This window comes from Taudactylus pleione, unplaced genomic scaffold (assembly GCF_031769625.1).
Source record: "Taudactylus pleione unplaced genomic scaffold, aTauple2 ptg000301l, whole genome shotgun sequence".
NCBI lineage: Eukaryota > Metazoa > Chordata > Amphibia > Anura > Myobatrachidae > Taudactylus > Taudactylus pleione.
In genome coordinates this window covers 1,967,890-1,995,101 of record NW_028284702.1, presented here as the reverse complement: position 1 = coordinate 1,995,101, position 27,212 = coordinate 1,967,890, and the positions used below count along the sequence as shown (strand labels likewise).

Here is a 27,212-nt window from a genome sequence, read left to right as displayed (position 1 = left end):
GGCCCTGCTCCCTTCCCCCCGCCATCGTTCATCGTGGTTGACATCAGCAAGTGTGTATACACTAATCGATGTCGGCACCCCCACTGGGCCTGCCGCTGCGGATATCAGCTCATACACACATAGTCTAGTGTGTATGAGCCTTTAGTAAATTTTCCGTGTTCAGTGTTTGAGCCTGAAAAACTCCCACGTATCCCTGCAATACCAATTGTGTTTTATCTTGAAGCAAACAGGATTCTCAGTAAATTTACCCCCCAGAGTCTGAAGTGAGATCCATCCAGATCCTTCTGCCTCCTCCTACTCTCAGAATGCATATGCGTGACCTAAGGCATGGACTGTAACCACCGGGACAGAACATGGCAGCGTAAGTTTTAGCAACGAAAGCATAGCTTTTAGGCTTCACCTGGACAGCTGTATCAAAGCAGCTGTCCTGACTCAAAGGCAATGATACATGGCCCTGAAACCCATTCTAACATCAGCACGAATAGTGGCTGTAAGGAACATTAATGAGCATTTATCTAATTTCTAATAAATAGGCCACACAGCCTGATGGGATAGTAGCATAAAGGCCCTCATTCAGACCCGGACGCTCTGAGCAGAGCGCACGCTCTGAATGAGGGCCGTCCTCCATAATTATGGAGCGTCCTCCTGGACGCTCGTATAGCTGTGGGTCACCACCCACAGCCTATACGAGTGTGCAGGTTGATGGCCGCGATGGTCTTGAACATCGCGACCATCGCCACTGCGAGCCGGAGCCTGCGGTTGAGTTTCTCAACCGCAAGGCCCGGAGTGATTTTGGCTCTATCAGAGCCAAAATCACTCCCACTGACATCACTAGTGATGTCAGTGGGCCGGCTTCTGACGGTAGGCGTTCCCTTGGGAACGCCCCTGTCTGGGAGGCATGCCCCCGGCACGCCCACCAAAGGGGGCGTGCTGTCAATCAACATCGACAGCACGCCCCCTTTGATCAGACACAACGAGCGAAGGAAAGTCCTTCGCTCGTCGCGTCTGGCGCATGCGCACCATCGACCCACTTGCGAGCGGACAGCCGCTTGCGAGTGGGTCTGAATCAGGCCCAAAGTAGTCAAGAAGTGTGTACTTCCCACTTCTCATATACCGTATTACAGTGGTTCCCAAACTGTGCGCCGTGGCACCCCGGCTGCCTTGGGACACTTTCAGGGGTGCCTCAGGTTGGTGGTCCAGCACCAAATCAAATTATTTATGGTCAAATCAAATTATGTGAACAAACAGAAGCGCAAAACTGTCCATCACCACATAACTGAGCCTAAAGATGACAGGTGAGCACAATTTACTTCACTTCTCAATAACAAACTTTTCGCTTCTGTGGTGCCATGAAAACAATGCTGATACTCTAGGGCACCATGGTTCAAAAAAGTTTGGGAACAACTGCCCTAATAGTTTTACCAACGTGGTTTTCCCTTTTAAAGGATTGGCGATTAAAAGATACTGGCATATTCACCAGATTCTCGCCCCGCCTGCATCTGGCTGGCTATTATTGGCCCAATATACTGTATGCTGTTGTTTCATCCCGTTATAGACTTACTGAATTGGAAAGTATGTCCTCTTGGCCATTTGGTCAGCTGGGTGAGTAGAATGCTTGTATTCGACATGTAAGATTGTTTTTTGTATCTTTTTTCTTTTTTTGCTGAATACGGTTTAAACTTGCTTAATATATTAGATAAACTGGATTTATTGTGTACGTATATTTTATGCCTATTGGCAGAATGTTGGAGGAAGCTGTGTTCAGTGTTTTTATGATCGTTGCATGTATTTAGATTTCAATTACTTGCTTGTCCTTTTTTATATATTGTATAAAAAGGAAAGCACAGTGGCTTTAAACACGTTTTTGGGTTACAATTCCTACTATTATTAGCTAGTGTGGTTGTATCTTAAGAGTTTATGGTTTAGGTTTACTTCCAGTGACTGGTGGATAAAAATGAGCCTTGTAAAAAACTGTCTTTGTTCAAAGTGTAGCATCTGGGCAATATGGTCACTCACTCCTAGAACAGCAAGTGCATTAATGGGACTCTGCTGCCATCATGTGGATCATGATATGAACTTCAGTATAAATCATTTCCTCTCTTGTTTAACAACTGATGTCACAACCTGTACAGTAGAACCCATGATGAAAATGGGACTTGCGGTATAATACAGGGTAGGTCTGTGGAGATAAAATTGGTGGCAAGATAAGAGATGACTGGGCACTGTGCCATCTAACTAATCAGCGGATCTTATGCCTGATTGTGGCCTTGTGATGAATTAGCACCACTAGACTTGAAGTGCCTGTGCAGCCTCTTTTTATATACCACAGTCTATAATAATGGAGACAATGGTCCTTACACCAACTTTGTGCAGTGTCTGTGACTAAGGCAACGAGTAACAGCTATTACGACAGGTTGTGGAGCAAAACAGATTTAAAGTAGAACAAAAGTTGAAAAAGAGCCGTGAACAAGTTTGTAGAAATGAATCCATCACTGTGCTTAAATGTTGTTGAGGTTCCCCTAAACTAGGGGTGGAGAACCTTTTTTCTGCCGAGGGCCATTTTGATATAGATAACATTCTTTGCAGGCACGGTGCAGGCCACGCCCTCTCCGTGTGACGGCACACGGGGGCGGTGTCACAATCATCGGTGATTACAGCAATGCCCGGCACATCCTGTGGATGCTTCGGGGAGCTGTAAGGGCAGCGGTGTGACCGTCTGAAGAGTCCTAAGGATGCTCCAGGCGGCCCTGCTGCATAGATTCTGGCTGCAGGGTGCCATTATATGCACTCTGCTAGCCAAATGAGGCCAGAGGAAAAATGCTCCGAGGGCCAGACCAAATGGTTCCGGGGGCCTTATACGGCCCCCGGGCCTGAGGTTCCCCATCCCTGCCCTAAACAAACCATCTGAGTAACTACATTTATGATGCTATTGCTTACCTCTTAGTTGAGTGGCAGGATTGTCTCTCCTAAGTGGATAGCACATACAGTAGCTACAAAATGTAGTACCAAACATATACTATTCCTTTAATTTTATTTTTTTTCATTTATCAATATTGAGTTCTTCCAGCAAGACTTCCTGTAAGTCCATTCTTTAACTTACGTCCACTTACTTTTATTGTATCTCTGCTGCATACCTGCTGCTCCATTCACCGTGCCTGATACAGCATGGATCGCAATTGCAACAGCGTACGCCGATCGGCCGATGATGCGTACTGAGCATTCCTCTGCACCGCATTGGTTAGCATTGCGATCTCGCACGCACATAGAAAGCCATCGGAGAGTGAGTGACGAGACGTCAGCATTTGGGGTGGTGATGGGGGAGTAGTTGAAGGAACGCAGGCGTGCCTGTCCGCTTGAATGTCGTTGCATTGGCGTGCATAAGTTAGCCACTGTGACGGCATATGCAGCCTGAGTACTCATTGCGTGCGACGAGACTTGCAATTTCTGAGTCAGGTCAGAGCTGCTGTAATTGTGCGTGAGCGTCCGATGTTCCCGATGTATACGCAGCACTGTGAGGCATTACGGATGTGAGATAGCGGTAGTGGGCGTCTCTATGCTGGCTGAGCGGTTGCAGACATTAGCCTATCTTCTCAGCAGAACTGCATGCGATTATGCAGACGATATCACAATAGCCATCTGTGCTGAATCAGGCCCACTGTGCGCTTTCAGTCAGAACTACTACCATTTCAAACTAAATATGTGCTCACAAGTGCAGGCACGGGCACGCAGCCAAATGCACGACATCGGAGGTATTGCCTATCTTGGCCTGATCATTTCATATGTTCATCTACAGGACAGGTGCACATTCACCCTGGGCACTTAGTGGCTGGCTACTACAGAACTCACTTTGCTGGAGACAACAGCAGGTCCGTCACCTGGATCTCCGCTTGGCAACACTGAAAATGCCTAAAGCGTATCTAATTAGTCTTCTGCTAATGTAGCGTAGGAGCCATCAAACCTAAAGGACAACTAAACCCAAAACTTACGTTTTAATATTTGATGTCTGATGGTCGTCTCAGACCGAATTTTCAACATATCTTTTCCAAAATGTAAAAGTTTATTATTTCCTCGCTGCATGCAAAAACGCAGCATCGGTCGCAGATCATTCGCTTGTCGCAGTCCTGAGTGAGACTATGGTCATGCAGAAAGGCCGTGGGAATTGAGGCAGGGTGAGACACGCCCCCCGAAAAAGGTTAAGGCAAGCCTGTGTTCTCTGCTGCCAGTCTTGGCCATCACTCCCCGTTACCTCCCACAAATGCTTCCTGACTATCAATCACACTGTGAGTAAAAAGTCACTGCGAGCGACTACGGGTAATGTTCTTTGACGTATGTGCAGTGCGACTTGCGTTTTACTGATAATCGCTCAGCTCATACTTGCCAACTCTCCCTCATTGTCAGGGAGACTCCCTGAAATAGCAGCAATCTCCCTGTCTCCCTGAAGAGTCTACCAATCTCCCTCATTTCACCTTACCCCCATTATGACACTGTTATATAAAAGAAAACACAGAGATATATACATTCAAATGGGATCATTAGTATTATTCCCTGTATTGGTTTTAAGGCACAGTGATCCCTATGGTTACATGTATTTTCTGAGAAGTATCAGTGTGTTTTCATCAACACATAGATCTTACTAACAGCTTTGGGGCTCATTTACATGTGGATGTAAATCAATTTTATGACACGCCTCTCAGATGTAGCAGTACACGCCCACTTTACCGCCGTACTCATAAGTGCTGCTTTCACAATCTCCCTGAAATGCTTTTTCAAAAGTAGGCAAGTATGACTCAACTCCATAAACATCAGAATAGTGTATGACTCTGAATCAGGCCCTACAAACTGTTCTAACCACCCATACTGCTCAAAGGAACTCATTTGCTAAATGACAATAACATGGATTGTTGTAACATCTCTGGTTTTGTCCTGTGCACAAATGATCCCTCTCACCATGCCGGTGTAAAAGTGGCAATATGGTCACTCCTGGATGGCCTGCTAAGGCAAACTCTCTGATGCATAACTCCCATACAATCTGAGGGCCTGATTCAGCAAGGATCGCAATGGCTTATACATACGCAATCGGCCGGTTATTTCGCACTGTGCATGCAGAACCATCGCAGAATGATTGACTGGAAGTGCCATTTGTGCATGGTGACGGGGGGTGGCCAGGTGAACGCAGGCGTGCCAGTGCGTTTAAATGGTGTTGCAGGGGCGTGCATAAATTAGCCACTGCGATACCAGACGCAGCCTGAGGCCTCATAGCATGCGCTGAACTAAACATTTCCTGAGTGAGGTCTGCCCTGCCTTAACTGTGCATATTGGTCCGATGTTACTCAATGTTACCGATTATTTCACTATGTTGCCAAAGTATACGGATGTGAGTAAGGGGAAGTGGGCGTCCTTATGTTAGGCTGCGATCGCAATGCAAAAGCTAACATTTACATATCACCGCTGATATTTAGCAACTGTGCTGCGTGCGTATAAGCAGAATAGCGATCCGAGTTCTCTGTGCCCAATTCATGCTTGGTTACGCCCTATTTTACTCTGCCGCAGCACTTCAGCACTTGTTCCAATTCTCGCAATTCCCACAACATTAATGGTGCCTACACACTTGGCAATTTTTTACATGATTTGCCAGATTCCGACGAATCGTGACGACAAATCGTGTAAAATATGCCCAAATCGTGAGTTTCCACTCACGATCACGATGCTGACGCGTATACCCGCAGGTCGTACATCGCATTTTCAGATTTGCCGTGCTGTAGGGCAGATGTGACAATCTCAGTCACGATGCACTGGAATAGTTAGGAGGCACGATAGATCGTTTGTCACATTGGACAGTTTTTAACACCAAATCCTGCCCACGACTGCCGGGGAGCTGCTGGGGAGAGTTCAAGGGGAAATCGGGATCTTGAGCACATCGCCAAGTGTGTAGGCACCTTAAGGCCCCTATTTAACAACGAAGCTAAATACCGGCGGAATTTTTCGTTTAGTATCACTGTCATACTAACAAAAAGTCCACTGATATTTACCAATACTTACCCCTTCGGCGAGGTCCTGCGAAGTGCTCCTCCACGGTGAGGTCCTCTGCTCACCTGCTGGCAGCCTAACGCTGCCAGCGCCGGGCACCGGTGTTATGTGCATGCGCGATGGTCCGTCTGTGCATGTGCATGACACGGAGACCCAGTAGTGCCTGAAAGGCTTTGCTGAAGCCAGAAAGACACCGCCGGGTCTTGATTGCCGGCAATCTTAGGTTACCGCTGTTTGTTAAATTCAGAAAGGGAGGCATAACCCCTTTCACTGTTAAATAGGGGCCTTAGGGGGTCTATTTACTAAGCAGTGTTAGGAGACAGAGTGAAAAGTGATAAGAAAGTGATAAGGTGCCAGCCAATCAGCTCCCAACTGTCATTTTTCAAAAACAGCCTGTGAGATGACAGTTGGGAGCAGATTGGCTGGCACCTTATCACTTTCTTATCACTTTTCACTCCTAACACTGCTTAGTAAATAGACCCCTAAATGTTTATAGGTATACTGATACAAGTGGCAGGCGCTTTTAGAGCAGAATATGAAGCATAACAATGGCACACTGGGAAAATCCTTTCGCCCTTTTTGGAGAGTTAATTTTATTTATTTTTTTTACTTTTTTTTGTAAGCTTTGTATTTCTTTCTTAATAGGGGTAGATTTACTAATCCTTGGAGAGAGAGAAATTGGAGAGTGATAAACGACCAACCAATCAGCTCCTAGCTGTAATTTTTCAAACACATCTGTAAAGTGACAGTTACAGTAGGAGCTGATTGGCTGGCACTGTATCTCTCCCCAAGGATTAGTACATCTCCCCCCTAGATGTGAGAAGATGCACAACTTGTGGCTACAATACCAGTTTTCTGCGCTTACAGATCATACTTACCTACCTTTTCCATTTCCTCCCCAGGGAGGAGAAGCAAGCGGGTCACGACGGGGGCGGGGCCTGATGGTTTGCGTCATTAAGCCCTGCCCCTCTGCGGCAAATTGCTGCGATTGGCACACATTTAAATAAGGGGCGGGGCTAAAAGACGCAATTCGTGTAGAATTGCGTCATTAAGCCCGCCCCCTACATGAGAGCCCGCAATCGCCGCGGATGTTCTCCCCATTCTGCCCACTTCATTAGGAAGTGAGCAGAATGCGGGAGAAATGCCTACCCTTCCGGGGTGCGGGGGGTTACCCGAAAAATCGGGAGCCTCCCGCGAAATCCGGGAGGGTAGGCATGTATGTTACAGATGTGTCCTCATACACCCAGCACCTTTTCTCCATATGGCACTAGCTCTTTGGCATGACTTAGATGCTCCGCCATGGGTAGCGAAACATACTTTTTCCTAAGCATTGCATCTCAGTCGCACCATAACCACATACAAAGCTGCTCACGATGTACCTAGGTTACTACTTTTGTTGCAAAGGAATTGGTATAAAATGTGTATAAAGTCGCAGATTAAGCATAACGAAGCGCGGCGGCAGGAATGGCCGGCGCCGCTTGTATCAGAACATTTTTTACGCAGATATGCAAATTAGTCACACACAAATGTACAAGTACTGCCAGCCCCAGTGGTCAGGGGGCCTGATTCAGAGCTGGATGCTCTGACCAGAGCGCTCGCTCTGAATCAGGGCCCTCCTCCATGAAAATGGAGCGGCCTCCTGGCCGCTCGCATAGCTGTGGGTGACCACCAACAGCATATGCGAGCGGCCAAAAAGATGGTCGCGATGGTCTTGACCATCGCGACCATCGGACTTGCGACGGAGACCCTGCGGTAGGGTCTCCCTGCCACAAGCCCTAGAGTGATTTTGGCTCTATCAGAGCCAAAATCACTCCCACTGACATCACTAGTGATGTCAGTGGGGCCGGCTTCAGACGGTAGGCGTTCCCATGGGAACGCCTCCGTCTGGCCGCCACGCCCCCGGCATCGACAGCGCGCCTCCTTCGGTGCGAGACCCGGAGCGATGGAAAGCCCGTCGCTCCCCAGGTCTCGTGCATGCGCACGATGGAGCTGCCTCCGTCATACGCATGCGCAGTGGGGAACATCGACCCACTTGCGAGCGTACTGCCGCTCGCGAGTGGGTCTGAATGACCCCCAGTGTACGCTTGCAATATAGTTTTATCTCTTTAGTGGTGCGAATAAAAAACAAATTTTAAGAAGTATGATGGTTTTCATGGCTAAAAGTCGCAGAGTCCGTGGCGCGCCAGATGGGGCTATTTGGCTCGATTAGAGCAAAGTTGTATGAGGATGCGTCTGTAGGTCTCATTAGCATCAATTACTAACAGCTGCATTGTGATCTCCCCCCTCTACCTACATTTAGTATTGACTTTAGCGAGCTGCTGTCTGTCTTTGGTCACAATCTGGCCTGTGTGTATCGCTACTTATTTATTATAATTGTTTGAGCCGCCATGTCCTTCTTTTTCACTTTAGGAGCAAATAGTTTGAGAGACACATAGCTGTTGGCTATTTTACAGCATGTATGTAAGCATTTCAGTAGGGACCTCAAACAAATAAGGGGGTGCAGCATATGTTTAATGTACAAGTATTCCTATTTTTATTGCTAATTAAATTTAATTTTTTCTGATATATATTTTGGCTGATATTATATTACCTAAAATAAAATACAAAGTGAGTGGGTTGGCAAAGCCCTTGCTCCATGAATTTCCCACTGATGAAAGAAAAGTGCACAGGGGAAGAGATCGGACAGCTATGAACAAGGCACCGAATGATGCACCGAGCACTGATAAGCAAAACTTTATATTTTATTTTAGGTAAACACCCAAAGCTATTTTATTCAGCATACAAAGATCAAAAAGACCTCAAAACCGTACAGACATAACTTCCTTTTATAAGTGTCTATAAGTGTTTTATTTACTGTCTTGCCATCTACTGGTGATCATTGTTATTGACCTATCCTTTAGGCCAGTGGTCGCCAACCTTAATTGAGGTGTGAGCTACTTTAGTGAATTGCAACCTCCTGAACAGCTACTAAAATTGTAGAAAAAAAAATCGGGCTAATAACCGAACAATTGTATCATAGAAAACAACAATGCATTTAATTATTACAGTGATATTGTTATAGTTTGTAAATAAAATGTACGCACAGGCACATTTTACTGTTAATTACCGGCTCCAAGGAGGTACACAGGGCTGCCCTGTGATTTTCTGGCAGGGTTAGGCATCACTAGCTCTGCCGTATCGTAGATGCTGTGGGTGGAACCACAGGGAAGCACAGCTGCGGCAATCACCTGACGTGCTTCCCTTTGGCTTCACCCATGGGGTCGACACCACGGGGGAGTACGCCTCAGAGGTCACTTCCTCCTAGTTTACTCAGCAGCACTGCAGCTAGCTGAGCTACCAAAATTAAGACTGCGAGCTAAAGGTAGCTCGCGAGCTACGGGTTGGAGACCACTGCTTTCGGCTCACTACCAACCTTAATGTTCACGCTCAACAGGGAATTTGTGCAACAACTTTGCGATTTTTGGTCCATGACTAAAGTATTGTGCATTCCTTATTAAACAATGCAAACCGTGGAAGCTGAGAATTTTTGGTTTTTCTAAATTGGTTTTGTTAAATTGTTGCCACGGTGGTGTTCTTAATAATAAATAGTTCCCTTAATCAACCCACAAATTCTTCACCAGGTTTCTATTAAAGGGGACTCGAGTGTTGCAGTCTGCCGTGAGCAGATTTGAACATATGACCCAGCTACCGGCTTTAAGTAATGGGAACGAGGGTGGAAAATTAAGTAATTCGACAATGTTCTGATAAGTCTGCCTGTCCTTGTGGATAGTATAAAAAACAGACCCCTGTAAAGATGGTTAGTGCAGAAAGCATACCCCTGTCCAGGTGGCTAGTGTATAATGCAAACCCCTGTCCAAGTGACTAGTGTAGAAAGCAGACCTTGTACAGGTGGCTAGTGTAGAAAGCAGACCCAGTTCAGGTGGTTAGTGTAGAAAGCAGACCCTGTACAGGTGACTAGTGTAGAAAGCAGACCCCTGTCCAGGTGACTAGTGTAGAAAGCAGACCCTGTCCAGGTGGCTAGTGTAGCAAGCAGACCCTGTACAGGTGACTAGTGTAGAAAGCAGACCCCTGTCCAGGTGACTAGTGTAGAAAGCAGACCCTGTCCAGGTGGCTAGTGTAGAAAGCAGACCCTGTACAGGTGACTAGTGTAGAAAGCAGACCCCTGTCCAGGTGACTAGTGTAGAAAGCAGACCCTGTCCAGGTGGCTAGTGTAGAAAGCAGACCCTGTACAGGTGACTAGTGTAGAAAGCAGACCCTGTCCAGGTGGTTAGTATAGAAAGCAGACCCAGTTCAGGTGGCTAGTGTAGAAAGCAGACCCCTGTCAATGTGGCTAGTGTAGAAAGCAGACCCCTGTCCAGGTGGCTAGTGTAGAAAGCAGACCCCTGTCCAGGTGGCTAATGTAGAAAGCAGACCCCTGTCCAGGTGGCTAGTGTAGAAAGCAGACACCTGTCCAGGTGGCTAGTGTAAAATGCAGACCCTTGTCCAGGTGGCTAGTGTAGAAAGCAGACCCCTGTCCAGGTGGCTAGTGTAGAAAGCAGACCCCTGTCCAGGTGGCTAATGTAGAAAGCAGACCCCTGTCCAGGTGGCTAGTGTAGAAAGCAGACACCTGTCCAGGTGGCTAGTGTAAAATGCAGACCCTTGTCCAGGTGGTTAGTGTAGAAAGCAGACCCCTGTACAGGTGACTAGTGTAAAATGCAGACCCTTGTCCAGGTGGTTAGTGTAGAAAGCAGACCCTGTACAGGTGACCAGTGTAGAAAGCAGACCCTGTGCAGGTGGTTAGTATAGAAAGCAGACCCAGTTCAGGTGGCTAGTGTAGAAAGCAGACCCCTGTCAATGTGGCTAGTGTAGAAAGCAGACCCCTGTCAATGTGGCTAGTGTAGAAAGCAGACCCCTGTCCAGGTGGCTAGTGTAGAAAGCAGACCCCTGTCCAGGTGGCTAGTGTAGAAAGCAGACACCTGTCCAGGTGGCTAGTGTAAAATGCAGACCCTTGTCCAGGTGGCTAGTGTAGAAAGCAGACACCTGTACAGGTGGCTAGTGTAAAATGCAGACCCTTGTCCAGGTAGCTAGAGTAAAAACCAAACACTGCATTAAAAACGATCTATATTGTGCAGAACACCAATTTTTTTAAAAAAATGACAAAAAGGTTAACTTTTTGTGTTTTTTTGTTATTTTTTTGTTAAAAATTGGTGTTCTGCACAATATAGATCGTTTTTTGAATGTACATATATATACATGGATATTAAATGTTGAATTGAATTATAATTTGCGCTCCTTGTTGTTTTAGATGACATTGACTATAGGTTAGAGTAGAAAGCAAACCTTGTGCAGGTGGCTAGTGTAGAAATCAGACCCCTGTCCAGGTGGCTAGTGTAAAAACCAAACACTAGACCAGTTGGCTAGTATAAAAAGCGGTCCCAACGTAGCATCATCCTCCACATATGTCCGCATTAAAGAAAATGCAGACAACACCGTTATTCAATTAGCCCCGATATTTTTTTGGGACCGAAAAACATGACTTTTCCACGTTTTTAAGTTTGGGGCAATTCAATAAGAGCCCTTTATTTACCCAGCAAAAATGTTCCTTTTTTTGGGCGAAAACACATAGAGCAGTATCCAGTGCTAATGGATCGTCGTGGGGCTATCCAATTAGTCCCGAAGTGCTGCCCGATGCTCATCGTGGGTTTGTTTTGGTACCTGATGTGTCCCGAAAAATAATCTACGAAAAGTGCAGTTTTTCACCCCCAGAATAGCAAGAACACATAGGTCTGTGAGCTTATCACGGATAATATGTGTTTTCACCCGCAATATCCTCTTTTTACGTCCGAAATAATAGGATATGGAGAAAATAAAAACATTGGGGGAAAATGGGGATTATTGGAGAAAAATCCCTGTTTTTTCCCCCAAAATAATATCGGGGCTAATTGTATACCGGTCATAGAATCCTTGAAACTTTTTTCTGAGCCTGCTGAGGTCTCGAAAAAAATCCCTGCTGTGGCCGCGCTTCGTGGCTGATTGGATAACCCTGGGGGATCAAATAGCACGCTGTGATTTACCGCAGCTAATTGAATGTTGAATGCCCCAAAGTGTATGAGAGATGGAACTTTGGGGGCGATTCAGACCCGTTCGCTTGGCTGCGTTCGCTCGCAGCCAGCCGATTGTTGCAAACTGCGCATGCGTATAAGCCGCAGTGTGCGTGCGCGAACCAGTCACTGCGATCAGGAGATGCTCGCTCTCAGCATACAGCCAGGCCGCTGCTTTGTTTGGCGGAACGGGACGTTTGTGGGTGGTGACAGAGGAAGGATATAGGAAACGGGCGTGTGGATGTGCGAACGCAGGCGTGTCAGTGCGTTTAAACACCATTTAAAGGGTGTGCATAATTAAGATGCAGCATCAGCATACACGTTATACGAGTCTACCTCAGGCACTGCGTGCTGGTACCATGTTGCCCAATGGTACCAATGTTTTCATCCACTTCCTGGAGTTGACGTCTGAAAGTGGGCTTCTTTACCCCAGGCTGGTGGGTGTCTTACTTCACCCGGTGATCCCTTATTCAGACATAAGAGGCGTCCTCATACCTTAGTGTGCGAATGCATAATTTGCATATTTACTTTCCTTATGGCAGCAAACGAGTGCAGCCTAGTGAACGGGTCTGAATGAGCTCCTTTGTCTCTACATTTTTCCTGCACGCAACTAACCTCTGTTGAGGGCTTTATAGGCAGGAGGATACCCTGCCCCAGGTTTAGTGGGAGTGTCCACAGTTAATGTGGGTAAACATTCACCTCCTCCTATTTCACATCCTGAACATGCACAACCTAACAAACAGAACAGCTTGTGGACGTCTTTCTCTACATAGGTAACAAACCAGAGTTTTATTCCCTCTGAAGTCTGGCAGTCTTTTGATGTTGGTTACAGATGGCCACGAAGCACTGATATATGCAATTGATCTTCCATTTTTTTTTATTTTTTTTTGTGGATGTATATTTGTTATTATGTAAGCTTTAATGTTTTATTAAATAAATCAACATACTGTACCAATTTATTCTAGACTTGAACATAAAAATGCCCTGCTTCCCTTTCATATTCCCTGTTACTACATCCCATTCTGGACATACCTAAACATGCACAAAGGCTAGCATGGTATATCCCGCTAGATGTCTGATAACTTCCTGCTGGGGAAAACCCCACTCTGTCTGCCGCAAGAGAGAGAATATGCTTTGCACATGGAATAAAGGCTGCTTATTTATCTTTTTTTCTTATTTCTTCTCCGAGAATTGTTTTACTAGTAAATTGTTTTTAATAAATAGAATTGTTTTTAGTAAATAGCGAACTTATTCCATCAGAAGCTCTTCCTACTATTATATATCTATACAGTATATATATATATATATATATATAGATAGTGTCAGGTGGGTTCCAGCCTAGGATCGGCCGTTATTCATCTCAGCGTTGTCAGACATCTGGTGCAGCAGCGAGTGACGCGCTGAGGATTATGCTTTAGGTGCGCTTGTCTTCCAGTTGCTGCTCCATGATTTGGTTACCGAGTTTGCCATCATGGGCTCAGCCATGACAGTATTCATCATCTGACTGACCCTCTGTCCAATGGTAGCATGATCTTTGTCAGCTGGTGCTGCCTTCCAGTGGACGGCTACCTTTGGGTATTTAACAGGCTCTGGACAACAGGAAGTTGCCTGTACAACATCGTTACTACTAGTGTTTGCTTGCCGTCACTACGTTCTAGGTTCCCTTGTTGTTCTACTCTCAAGTCTATTCTAAGTCCCTCTTGTGCCAGCGGTACATCTGAAACACCTTGCCCGCGTATTCAGTACATCCTGCGAGTACCATCACAGCGACATCCTCGTGTGCCAATGGTGCATCTGAAACACCTTGCCCGCGTGCTCTTTCTACAAAGAAAAATCCTGCCCAAGCAGGAGAAGAGGATGGTCTGATAAACCCTTTGGCTAGGTTTCCCTTGATATAGTCGGACATAGCTGCTGTTTACGGAACCGAGAGAGGGTAGATTCGGCCACGAGGTGGCATTTTCCCAGGAATGATATCTATGCCACAGTCCCAAGAACGATGAGGAGGTAATTTATCTGCAGCCTGTTCACAAAAAACATCAGCAAAATCCTGGTAAGGTTCTGGCAGACGGGGATCTGGGAGGATTTTCAATTGCACAGAAACAGACAAATCTCCGGTGCACATCTCCAAATTATTAATAATATATAAATGCAATAAAATTTTGCAATCAATAGAGGTTTTTAGCATAATCATGGCCAAGGTTATGGGCCTACCCACCATATCCAGGTAACCTCTTTAGGGTAGGTCCCTAACATACTAGGGTTCAAATCCAGAGCGCAGGACCCCCCAAAACTGGCCCAGCCAAGCTGCCCCAGGGCACCACCATAGTAAGAAAAGTGCAGTGTAAAGAGATAGTTAAGAGCAGCTACAGCTGCATATAAAGAATGAAAATAAAAAAGTGAAGTACATATATATTAAACACACAGTAAAGGGTTAAAATGTGTTATAAAGAAAAATGTGTTATAATGTGGTGCCCTGAAACAGATCAACCAATGCAATCCAGAGGGACCCATACCCCAAAAATGAACCAAAGTTGCACTTCAGTATATAACTTGTAAGACTTACCTAGAATTGTGCCTAATACCAGTGTGCATATACATTACCAGACTCCATGCTTTTAAACCAATAAGGAAGGGTGCTAATCCAGACTGGGGGCGTCTCCTTTCCCTCAGAAGTGCAATAAAGCACATTAAATGGAGTATATGGGAAAGATTTCTGGACTGCACAAGTTCCTCTTGTGCCAGTGGTGCATCTGGAACACCTTGCCTGCGTACTCAGTACATCCCGCAATTACCATCACAACGACATCCTCCTGTGCCAGTGGTGCGTCTGAATCCTTTGAGTGCCGTGACTTCTTCTGGGAGAACCAAACGAGTATACACAAGCATATATACATGAAAGGTGAACTTGATGTACAGCTACTAAAGTGCTTTATTGCATTACAATGAAAGAAATGTAGATAAGATACCTATTGTGATAGAAGCACTGGAGAAGTGTGGAATGGCTTCTATGTATGTCCTAGGTTCCTGTCATATGTGTTCTGAAACCCCCAGGAGAAGTCTGTTTGGGAAAAACAGACTAGAAATGTCGGCTTTAGAGAACAGCCGGTTTGGGTCCTGGGGGTGTGGATGTGAGGAGAGAGAGGCCTCCATCCACAGACCACTTCAGGTTTTGAGCCTTTCAGCCTGGTAACAGGCTCATTAGGGCTTGCAGCTGGAAATGGCTAATATAAGCTGGGTTTGTTTGTGGCTGAGTGTCTCACACCTGGGAGAGCAGGCAGACTAGCCTGTTCAGAGAGTTACTTTCCTTGTAAGTACTGTGCACGTGTTTTGTTGATGGTGAGGGCAATAGGCCCTATCACTATTATAAAGAGGGAATCTGCTGTGTAGCTAGTGCCCAGCCGGGCTAGGACTTATGTATATGTTTTGTTTATGTTCATATTCATTTGGCACAATAAAGACTGGTGCCGACCAGTTTGTACGAGAACCCCTGACTTGTATCCTGTTTCTACGGCTGCTGTGTGTATAAAGAGGGAGTCCATCTACTCCATTAAAGGGCCCCCTATCCCTACTGTGTCACACTATGTATGTACAAGGTGCAAAAAGTATCAGTGCAACCAAAATACGACTACTGGTGTAGTTTTAACAGATTGATACCTTTTAGTTTAAATGCTTAAACAATAATGTATGATAACCACATATCCTAAATAGTAAAGTGTGCAAAGTCCATAAAAGTGTCAGGGCAAAAGTTGCGCAAATTGCAAAATGAATGCCCTTAGTGCAAATAAACAGATTGTGTAGCCACTCTAGCACGTTAATCACCATGTTTGTTCAGTACATATACCAAACTACAACCATTTAAAAAACATGCAAGTAATATAATAGAGCCAGGTAATGATTCCGGTGTCCCTATATCTTTTTTGTATGCACCAATATAATTGCAACTTATTTAAATGTTTAAAAATATTTATTTAAACATTAGCAAGAGTAAAAAACATTAGCAATGGTAAGAAACAACATATATAGAATTTTAATAACTAATATAAAGAATAAATATTAAAAAATATTTCATAAAAAGGAATCCAAAAGTGCAAAGTGCTTATCTTGATCAGAGTATTAGGTAAGTTCATGCAGGGTAAGACCATGGAGCATAGGTGTCTTTATAATGGGTCACAGAAAAAATGGGATATTCCCTCCAGCACACTGCAGCAATATCAACAAAAATACTTGAATCCTACATGATAATAGAAATTCAGAGGTATTAGTTTCATACATTTGCAAATATATGATTAAGCGCCGGGCCAGCATCAAGGCTCCTCTATACCGGCGTCCCTAACATTAAGGGGTTCATATCCGAGGTGCAGGGCACCCCAAAAGAATCCAGCCAAGGGCATCACTTGAAAAAGGGAAAAAAGGTGATAGTGAAGCGTAAAGTATAGATGTGTAAAGATAATCAATAAGTGTTAATATAATGAGAACTAATTAAAATTACATAAATAATAAACAAACAAATAGAAAGGTGATGAAAAAGTATCCATGTGCATTAAGTGGTGATGCCCTGAAAAAGGCCCAGCCAGAGCAATTCCAGGGGGCTCCACGCCCAAACGCTCACCCCAAAATAATTATTGCTACCTAATAGTAGCACCCACTCTGGGTCATATAATTACAAATTAATGTACTGCATAATAACAGCACATGTATAAGCCGAGAGCTGACTCACCTAGGAGGTACCCCAGAAACCTCCAAATGGCACTATATGGACCAGCACATCCTTCCAATGCTGGCTCCCTTCATGCCTCTCAGAACTGCAAATAAAAAGTATGGTGGTCGTTCACATCAGCTTGATGATTTTGCACAGGTGCTTGTAAAGGGCGGGGTTTACACTGAACCACAGAAAAAAAAGAATATTCCCTCCAGCACACTGCAGCAATATCAACAAAAATACTTGAATCCTACATGATAATAGAAATTCAGAGGTATTAGTTGCACACATTTGCAAATATATGATTAAGCACCGGGCCAGCGTCAAGGCTCCTCTATACCGGCGTCCCTACCATTAAGGGGTTCACGTCCGAGGCGCAGGGCACCCAAAAAGAATCCAGCCAAGGACCATCCCCAGGGCATCACACGAAAAAGGGAAAAAGGTGATAGTGAATTGTAAAGTATAGATGTGTAAAGATAATCAATAAGTGTTAATATAATGAGAGAGAATTAAAATTACATGAATAATAAACAAATAGAAAGGTGATGAAAAAGTATATATGTGAATTAAGTGGTGATGCCCTGAAAAAGGCCTAGCCAGAGCAACTCCGGGGTTCCCACGCCCAAACGCTCACCCCTAAATAATTATTGATACCTAATAGTAGCACACACTATATCATTAAGCTGATGTGAGCGACCACCATACTTTTTATTTGTCTTTATAATGGGTGCAAGGCGTGCTGAGGCCCCCTCCTCTCTGTCAGCGCACTGAGGCCCTGATTCAGAGCCGGACGCTCTGAAAGAGCGCTCGCTCTGAATCTGGGCGTTTCTTGTTTTTTTTTGTGCAGCCTCCTGGCCGCTCGCATAGCTGTGGGTGACCACCCACAGCTATTGCGAGCGGCCAGGATGATGGTCGCGATGGTGCAGACCATCGCGACCATTGGGCTTGTGACGAGACCCTTGTGGTAGGGTCTCGTGGCCGCAAGCCCCAGAGAGCTACTGGCTCAAATAGAGCCGGAAGCTCTCCAACTGACATCACTGGTGATGTCAGTGGGGTCACCCAGAAACGGCAGGCGTTCGCTTGGGAACGCCTCCGTTTGTAAAGCCACGCCTACCAAAAGGGGCGAGCTGTCAATCACCATCGACAGCTGGCCCCCTTTGGTGCGAGACCCAGAGCGATGGACCACCTGTTGCTAGCCGGGTCTCATGCATGCGCACGACGGAGCCGGCTCCGTCGTGCGTATGCCCAGTGGGCAAACATCGACCCGGTTGTGAGCGCTCAGCGCTTGCGACCGGGTCTGAATCAGGCCCACAGCGCAGTAGATTTTGGCTTCCTCTCTTAAAACGCCCTGCCATGGAGCTCCCATTTTTATATAAATAGAGAGAGGGTCACTCACCAGATTCAATTGCACGTAAAAAACATCAAATTTATTGCTCACATAATAAAATGGCAGAAAACAATTATAGATAGAGATGTGTCCTAAAACCTCTCGGCAAGCCAGGTCCCGTGAGATTCTGCTAGCGTCGGGCATCTTTTTTTGACGAAAATGCTTCTATGTTGCAATGCAACTACAGTAGGACGCACCAGCAGACTGTGCTGATTAATTTGAATGTGACACTTGTATATCTGTGTGTGACTGAGTCTATGAATCTGTATATGAAGTGCTACAATGTAGCGGCCGCAACTTTTTCATTCCACGTTCCGCGGTTCATATACAGACTCAGGTGCACACAGATATACAAGTGTCACATATCACATTAATCAGCACAGTCTGCTGGTGCCTCCTAGTTGCATCACATTGCGACTTAGATGCATTTCTTGGCAAATAAAATGCAAAGTAAAGAAAAATGCAGTCCCTTACAAAGTAATGGACTGCCCCCACCCCTCAATTTTAAATAGGGAATGGTTAAATTTAAATAGAGAAGGGGCAGATGAGGTGCGAGACAGATGAGAAAGGAATGAGGAGGAAAGAGGGGGGGTGGTGAGCAGCAGAGAGAAAGGAGGAGAATGCGAAGAGAAAGAGACGGGGTTAAAGAGGAGACAGAAAAAGATGGGGATAGGACAAAGAGGGTTGGAGGAAAGATAGATGAGGTGAGCCTGCATACATTATAGTGCATAGAAGCTTACCTGTCCTGAAAGAGTCTGAGACCTGATGCATGCAGTGCAGACTCGGTGAACCACTTAGAAGAGGAGGAGCCAGTAGTGCTGGGAGGAGCTGTGATGGTGGTGTCACCAGAGACCAGCCTCTCCTCTGTCTCCTACTTTACTCATGCAGTGTGTACCACCAGCCCCCGCTTGGATCCGCCACTGAGACTTTGTTGTCTGTGGTGTGGTGTTCAATCTGCTGCCTGTCACTGTTCCTCCTGAGGCCGCTCCTTCCATGCTGGGGCTGGCGCGATGTGTTTCAGCAGAACACCTGACAGCGCACACTCCTAGTTTATAATTACTTGTATGCCCATTCCCCTAAGACTCCGCCCACTGACTGACCCTTCCAGCAGGTGCACTTTGCCCGGGGTGTCCACGCAAGCCTGCAAAGTTTGTTTGTCATGGCTGTCGGGACCACCCACCTTTCTAGGACTGTGACTGGTGCCAGAGAGCTGAGTGCTGTGTGACGGGGGGAGCGTGAGCAGCAGTCCCGCCATCCATCTCAGGGTAGGGCACATGCGGCAACAGGCAAAATTTATCTCCAGGGTGCAGTCACAGTTATTCACCCACCGGGCGGTGCCCCCCCTTGGCTGGCGCCCCTGGCTAGTGCAACCCTGGCCAAGGGGTAGATACTCAAAACATATATCAAAACAAGGTTTTTTTTCTTTATTGAAGCACAAAAAAAAATATAGTCAAAAATGCAAGAGATACTCAGATACAGTTAGAATTATTGTTAACAATGACTTATCTTGTAACAGATTTACAGAAGAGACAATATATAGAGACTGATACAATAACTTATCAGTAAATGTCTTCACCAACATATCACTGTAATACAGTAAGTAAAACAATATAAATGTAAATAATATTAACAGGTATATATAGTATAGTATAGTACAGTGTGAGCCCGGGTTCTCGACATCCTCTCATGACTCTCATTGGGGTCATCAGGTATGTTAAGACAAACAAATTGGGGGGGTCATTTCCGCAACTACTTACTGCGTACCAGAGTGTATTCCTAAAACATTTTACTAATTGTTCTTTCAATGATTGGGACAATGTTTCAATGTAACTTTCCCAAGTGGAAGAAAATTGTTCCGTAAACTTTTCTTTCTGTAGTGTGGCTTCCAGTCACTCCATTCGAAAGATGTGAAAAAGTTTTCCCTGAAACATTGTTAGTGTAGGTGCTGTAGTTTGTAACCACACATGCAAAATGCATTTGTTTGCTACCGCTGAAACGATAATTAGCAATTTTTTAACCCCTCTTGGTAATTTGGTTTCCTTAGGTGTGATACCAAATATTGCCCACTCGGGTGTTAACGGCAAACAATCCACCAACTATCTATTGACATAATTTCCCGCCATAATCCAAAATCCCTGTATAATTGGGCAGCTCCATAAACAGTGCATCAATTCTGCATCTTGCTCGCCGCAGCGAAGACATTTAGAATCTTCCAGCAATCCCATTACATGTCTACTGTGGGGAGTGAGATAGGTTCTGTGTAGTATGTTCCATAAAGCTCTGTGTAAGATGTTGCTGGCACCAGTTTGACCGATTGTTCAAATGAATGTAATTCAAAACCATGTTTTGATATATATGTGGGCATCATGGTGGTGCAATTGTTAGCTTGCTGCTTCACTGTACTGAGGTCTTAAGTTTGATTCCCACCAAAACATTTGTGTGGAGGTTACATGTTGTCCCCATGTTTGCATGGGTTCACTCTGGGTACTCCAGTTTCCTCCTTCAATCCAGAAACATAATGGCAGGTTGATTAGTTTCCGACAAAAAATTAACCCTAGTGTGTAGGAAATATAGGGCCTGATTCAGAGCCGGACGCTCTGACCAGAGTGCTCGCTCTGAATCAGGGCCCTTCTCAATGAAAATGGAGCGGCCTCCTGGCCGCTCGTATAGCTGTGGGTGACCACCCACAGCATATGCGAGCGGCCAAAAAGATGGTCGCGATGGTCTTGACCATCGCGACCATCGGACTTGCGACGGAGACCCTGCGGTAGGGTCTCCCTGCCACAAGCCCTGGAGTGATTTTGGCTCTATCTATCATCACTAGTGATGTCAGTGGGGCCGGCTTCAGATGGTAGGCGTTCCCATGGGAACGCCTCCGTCTGGCAGGCACGCCCACCAAAGGGGGCGTGCTGTCAATCAAGAGCGACAGAACGCCCCCTTTGGTGCGAGACCCGGAGCGATGGAAAGCCCGTCGCTCCCCGGGTCTCGCACATGCGCACAACGGAGCTCCCTCCGTCGTGCGCATGCGCAGTGGGGAACATCGACCCGCTTGCGAGCGTACTGCTGCTCGCAAGCCGGTCTGAATGACCCCCATAGATTGCAAGCTCCACTGGGGCAAGGACCGATGTGAATGACCAAATATTCTCTGTAAAGTGCTGTGGAATGTGTGTGCGCTAACAGTGGTTTTATTTACTTACTCCGATCCTCAGATGAAGGACTAATAACTGTACATAGAATCTCACGCACTTCATATGGGGCTCTAGCTTTCAGCTTTGCCTGCTACTCCGCACAACCCAAGACACCTCCCCTCTAGGGGGTAAATTTACTAAGAAGTGATGTTACCCATAGCAACCAATCAGATTCCAGGTATAATCTTCTAGAAGGTGCTAGATAAATGAGAAGTAGAATCTGATTGGTTGCTATGGGCAACATCACTTCTTAAATAGAACTCCCATCTTAGTAAATTTACCCCTAGGAATCTTCAAAAACAGACTCAAGACTTACCTATAATATGCCCAAGAATTACAGTAATGCCCCTTTGTTTTCTACAAAAAAACAAATACTAACCCTTTCCGTGTTCTGGTACTCCTTTATATATTTAATCTGTATTGTTTGTTTTATAACTTGCAAATGTTTGCAAATAACACTATATCTAATCCCCATTTGTAAATTAGAAAACACCGTTTTGTCGGTAGCTCTGTTTTATGCTATATAAACAAAATTATTATTTTACTTTTTACTTTCAGCAAGATGCTAGCTAACTAGCATTTATCAAAATAAACTTGGAGACTCACGCTCCCTTTGCTGTCTTTGTGCCTTGCAGAGAGCCGCAGTGACAAAGCCAAGCGGTTGTTTAGACACTACACGGTTGGATCATACGACAGCTTCGATGCTCCCAGGTAAGAATTTCCAGGTCTTCCTTATGCTGTGTTCCATCTGTCTGTGGGCATCGTACCAGCACTCTGTCTTCAAGGACAGTCAGCTGTGATTGTAGTGTGGACTGTTGCCAGGTACTTCATAGAGGTCAGTTGGAAGCAGAGATAACAAGAAAGATGGGTATCAAGTGCTAACAGCAAAGATACAACAGTAATGGCATCGTGCAATATATTTGCGTTATGCCATAATTACCTTAAGCTGACAAAGGTGCAATGCACAGAACTCTGTCTATACACGGCTCACTGTAACTGGGTCAGTGTATAATGCAGAAAACTGTTGCAGTGTATAACATACATGGAATAGTGTAATTCTTTAGAACTAGAGGAATATTGTTAAAGGATTGACAAGTAGTTATAAGTTTATTTTTTCATAAAAAATATGTGCAATAAATATGATCATTATCCAAATACATAATTGTGTTTTTGTCACATTGTATATAGAGTATGATTTGCTTTTACAGTATAAATCTAGAACAGGATGCTGGTAGGAAAATAATCAGGATAACTTGTCTTGCCATCCAACATTTTGTCAGTGATGTTTTTTTTTCTGTCATGTTTTTCATACTATGGTCTTTTTGTATGCTCTGGTTTCGGGAGCTATTTAGGGTTTTAGTTAAAAAAAATAGCCAGAAGTGGTGCACATTCTATCACTTTTTTGGATATGCAGTATGGCTTTTCTTTTTGTTTAAATAAAAAACAAATTATATTTTTTTGTCATCAGAATCAATTCACATAACGTTTGGGGTGTATGTTAGGTAAACAAGTGATAGCCATAGGAAACTAGTAACATAAATCTTTGGTCATTTAGCTCTCCTTACAAGCACAAAACTGATTTAGGGGCCTATTCATGATATTAATTAACATTGTAACTTCCCGCAGAATCCGGAGCAAGTCAGCATTGCTCTGGCGCGGTGACAGCTGATCCGAAAAACAGCTGTCTCGCGAGTGGCTTCACTGCTCCTTTGAATCTTTTCACTGTGTGCGCATGCGTGGCCTACAGGTCACTCATGCGCACAAGAGTCTCGACGTCCGGCAGAAGGAGCCAAACAGGGGCAGAGGGATCTGAAAGGATCCATCTTCGCAACCCGGGTTGCGTCATCGTAGCGGGAGCTCTCAACATTTGAAGATGGCGAATGTTCTAGCACTCAAGCTCGGAAAATATCGTATTTTCGGAGCTTGATTAATTCTGTTCCCATACTAGTGTATGGGGACAGCGGGCCATTCTGCCAGAGGTAGGTAAGTAGGAGATATCTGTGATACTAGTGTATGGGGGCAACGGGCCATTCTGCCAGAGGTAGGTAAGTAGGAGATATCTGTGATACTAGTGTATGGGGACAGCGAGCCATTCTGCCAGAGGTAGATAAGTAGGAGATATCTGTGATACTGGTGTGTGGGGACAGCGGGCGATTCCGGGTGAGGAAGGTAAGCAGGAGATATCTGTGATACTAGTGTATGGGGACAGCAGGCCATTCCACCAGAGGTAGGTAATTAGGAGATATCTGTGATACTAGTGTATGGGGACAGTGGGCCATTCCACCAGAGAGTAGGAGATATCTGTAATACTAGTGTATGGGGACAGCGGGCCATTCCGCCAGGGGAAAGTAAGTAGGGTATATCTGTGATACTAGTGTATGGGGACAGTGGGCCATTCCACCAGAGGTAGGTAATTAGGAGATATCTGTGATACTAGTGTATGGGGACAGTGGGCCATTCCACCAGAGGTAGGTAATTAGTAGATATCTGTGATACTAGTGTATGGGGACAGTGGGCCATTCCACCAGAGAGTAGGAGATATCTGTGATACTAGTGTATGGGGACAGCAGGCCATTCCACTAGAGAGTAGGAGATATCTGTGATACTAGTGTATGGGGACAACAGGCCATTCTTCCAGAGAGGAGGAGATATCTGTGATACTAGTGTATGGGGACAACAGGCCATTCCTCCAGGGGAAGGTAAGTAGGGGATATCTGTGATACTAGTGTATGGGGACAGCGGGCCATTCTGTCAGAGGAAGGTAAGTAGGAGATATCTGTGATATTAGTGTATAGAGACAGCGGGCCATTCTGCCAGAGGTAGGTAATTAGGAGATATCTGTGATACTAGTGTATGGGGACAGCGGGCCATTCTGCGGGCCATTCTGCCAGAGGTAGGTAAGTAGGAGATATCCTGCTTTACCTTCTTGACGAATGGCCCGAATACTTCATTTCTACAACTGCAGATGAAAATGTGCTGATGAATAAAGTGATGATGAATAGGCCCCTTAATAAGCCATTGGAAGTTCCACTATACGAAGCATGTGCACTTACATGTGCATGGTTTAGTCTTTGAGACAAGCAGATCCTACTGGAAGAATCAACCAGGTACTGGGAGCCGGCTGTGCTCTCTCTCCCTCCACCACAGAAGTATCCAGCTCTAGCATAGTCCCTTACTCTATGATAAAGTGATGCCCTTTATTTACTTCTCTGCTGTCCTTTTTATTGCCTGATAGAGATATAATTCATGGGGCCAGTACAGAGTTGAACGTATGGCCATTTCTGGGGCATCTTTACATACTCAACATGCTCCAGAACTCCCTCTGGCGTTCTTCTGTGCATGTGCAGAATGATGCTAGCACTGCGGGGGGAGATGGGCGGGATCTGAGTGAATCCCTCTCAGGGGATGCCCTGAAAAGAAGCCTGTAGGCTTGTATTGGGTAACGCCACCTGAAGATGGCATTACCCACCACTGGGACGAAGCACTTAGTACTTATGGGAAATGCTGCAAAACCCCCGAAAACTGCATTTTCAAGGGTTTTACCGCATTTTACATTTTAGTACATCCCGCCCATAGTGAGGGTGCAGAGTTTTCCATAAGCCTAAATTCGCCTGTTTTCAGACGCTTCTGTTGCATCTAGTATAGTGCTAGTACATTGATGATTATGACTGCTGTCAAACCAAGCATAAAGTTAGGAGCATTCTGCTTTAAAAGATACACACAACTCTACATAAAGGCAAATATGCACATTTTTACCCATGCATGTAAAGTGGGAGCATCTGCAGCCTAATTGCGTTCATCTCTGCTGTAGGCCATATTTGTACATGAATACGAATTATGTAACATATTTATTCTGCAACATTGACTCTTGCCTGTCCCTTGCCTACTCTCCCGGGAACAGCCGGGAGGCTCCTGAATCTCAGCTGGCCATCCCGGCCCCCGGAAAAGTATTCAAGTCTCCTAGAGCTGCAACGCATTTGGCTGGTGCTGCCGAATTTCTGAGTGAAGTGTGCAATCCTAGCGCCCGATGACCCGTATTGTACTGAATCACTTCATCGTAATCTCTGGTAATCTTAGCATTGTATAACAGGGGTGGTGCCACGATAATGCGATGGTCTCATCACTCCTCTGCGCCGCTCATCTTTGCTGTACCATGTTCCCCACTGTGCCGTCCTGGCTGCTCCCTCCTGGAGAGGGCAGCTAGAAAGTCAACAACCTGTTTAAATATATTAGTGAATGATTTCCCAGGTGAGAGATCATTTCAACATATTTACTACTATTTTAAACTGCTCTATGGGTAACGTGAAGAAAATAAAAAAAATGATCGCTGGGAGAGGTCATGTGGAAAACTAACATGGATGGGAAAAGTTACATAATACTCAGATCATCAAAGAGCTTGTGCAATACAAGAACCAAAAAGAAGGTTTTCTTCAGTATTCCACTGAGCTGTTGAAAACTACACAGATGGTATATTTAAATAAAATAATCATTAAAATGTATTATGATATGCAAAGCACTGGCGCATGATAAATTGTGATCAAAAAGAATAAAAATTGAAATAAACAATTGCATGCAAACAGTAATGGATCAATCAATATGTATAAGTATAAGCTCCTATAATGTTGAATAGATAAATAGAGTTGGATTTAGGTAGAATTAGACATGTCCCTTATGTATTGTAGTTGGATGTAATTATTGATATAGAGTTATTATTGATGATGTATTACATATGCATTCATGTTTATACATTCAGCCTTGAAATAATGGTATCACCTTCGAGACATAATTTACTTGCAATGATGCTAGTGTATCTAAATAAATAGGTGCTGTGGAATATGGGTGCTCTGTATTAACAGAATTATGTTTCCCTTGCATAATACAAAATTATATATATATATATATATATATATATATATATATATATATATATATATATATATATATATATATATATGAAAACAAATAACCTAATGTTTAGATTGTTAATCTAAATTTAAAATAATAGGAGGTTGGGAAAGTATTAGTCCCAAAGTAAAAAAAAATGGAGAATAAGAAATATGGAAAGAGAAAAATATGTCCTTCTCCTTCCTCTTTATTTCTTCCTTATTATTTTTTTACTCTTTATATCAATTTTGTTTTATCTTTAGCTTTAATTTAATTGTATCTTTATTTAATCTAGATAATACAATGTTTTAATAACCCACTTCTGTATAATGGACAAAACAGTTTAATAAATGTCTAGTGACTTGTTCACACTTGTACTTTTAAAGGATATAATTACAGATTAAAATAATAATAGTAATAATAATATGATATATTAATATTAGCATTTTATTTGATTTATATTGAAGATTAGTTGGCTAACCTGAAAGTTCTGAACCTCTATATGAGGTGATTGAATCAGACAAAAATATAAAATGTAAAGATTAATGCTAGTTTAAATAGAATTAAAACCATATAGGATTTTAAATAGAAATTATGAAAAAAATTAATTTTGTATGGTTAATATGGGATAGCTTATGGATAAAAAAAAAATATATGTAATATAATACATTGGGGAATAGAAATGCTCATATATAAAACCTACATATAGGGAGCGTGGCTTGGCGGCCATTTGGAGAAGACGTGCACATCTGCAGCTCCTGAATTAGTGGTTTTAATCACCACCTTTACCAGCCAGTAACCAGCTCCAGCATCCCTGGTGTGCTTCCTGATAGTGCCCAGCACCGGTGGGTACCTCTGGGGTAGAACAATGGAGCCGGGGAAGCTCTCCTACCTTCCTGCAGGCTGTGGCCTACCCCCCCTTCCAGAAGCCGGGACCTAAATTTTCT

At 44.5% G+C, this 27,212-nt stretch overlaps 1 protein-coding gene across 1 annotated transcript in view; it reads left to right on the top strand.

Moving 5' to 3' along the window:
- The window catches only part of SHANK1 (SH3 and multiple ankyrin repeat domains 1), a 618,796-nt gene that overhangs the window by 360,581 nt on the left and 231,003 nt on the right, over positions 1–27,212 (top strand). Inside the window, exon 14 of the mRNA XM_088482950.1 lies at positions 22,017–22,092. Coding sequence (XP_088339076.1) covers positions 22,017–22,092 — 76 coding nt within the window. The remainder of the gene's footprint in view (positions 1–22,016; positions 22,093–27,212) is intronic.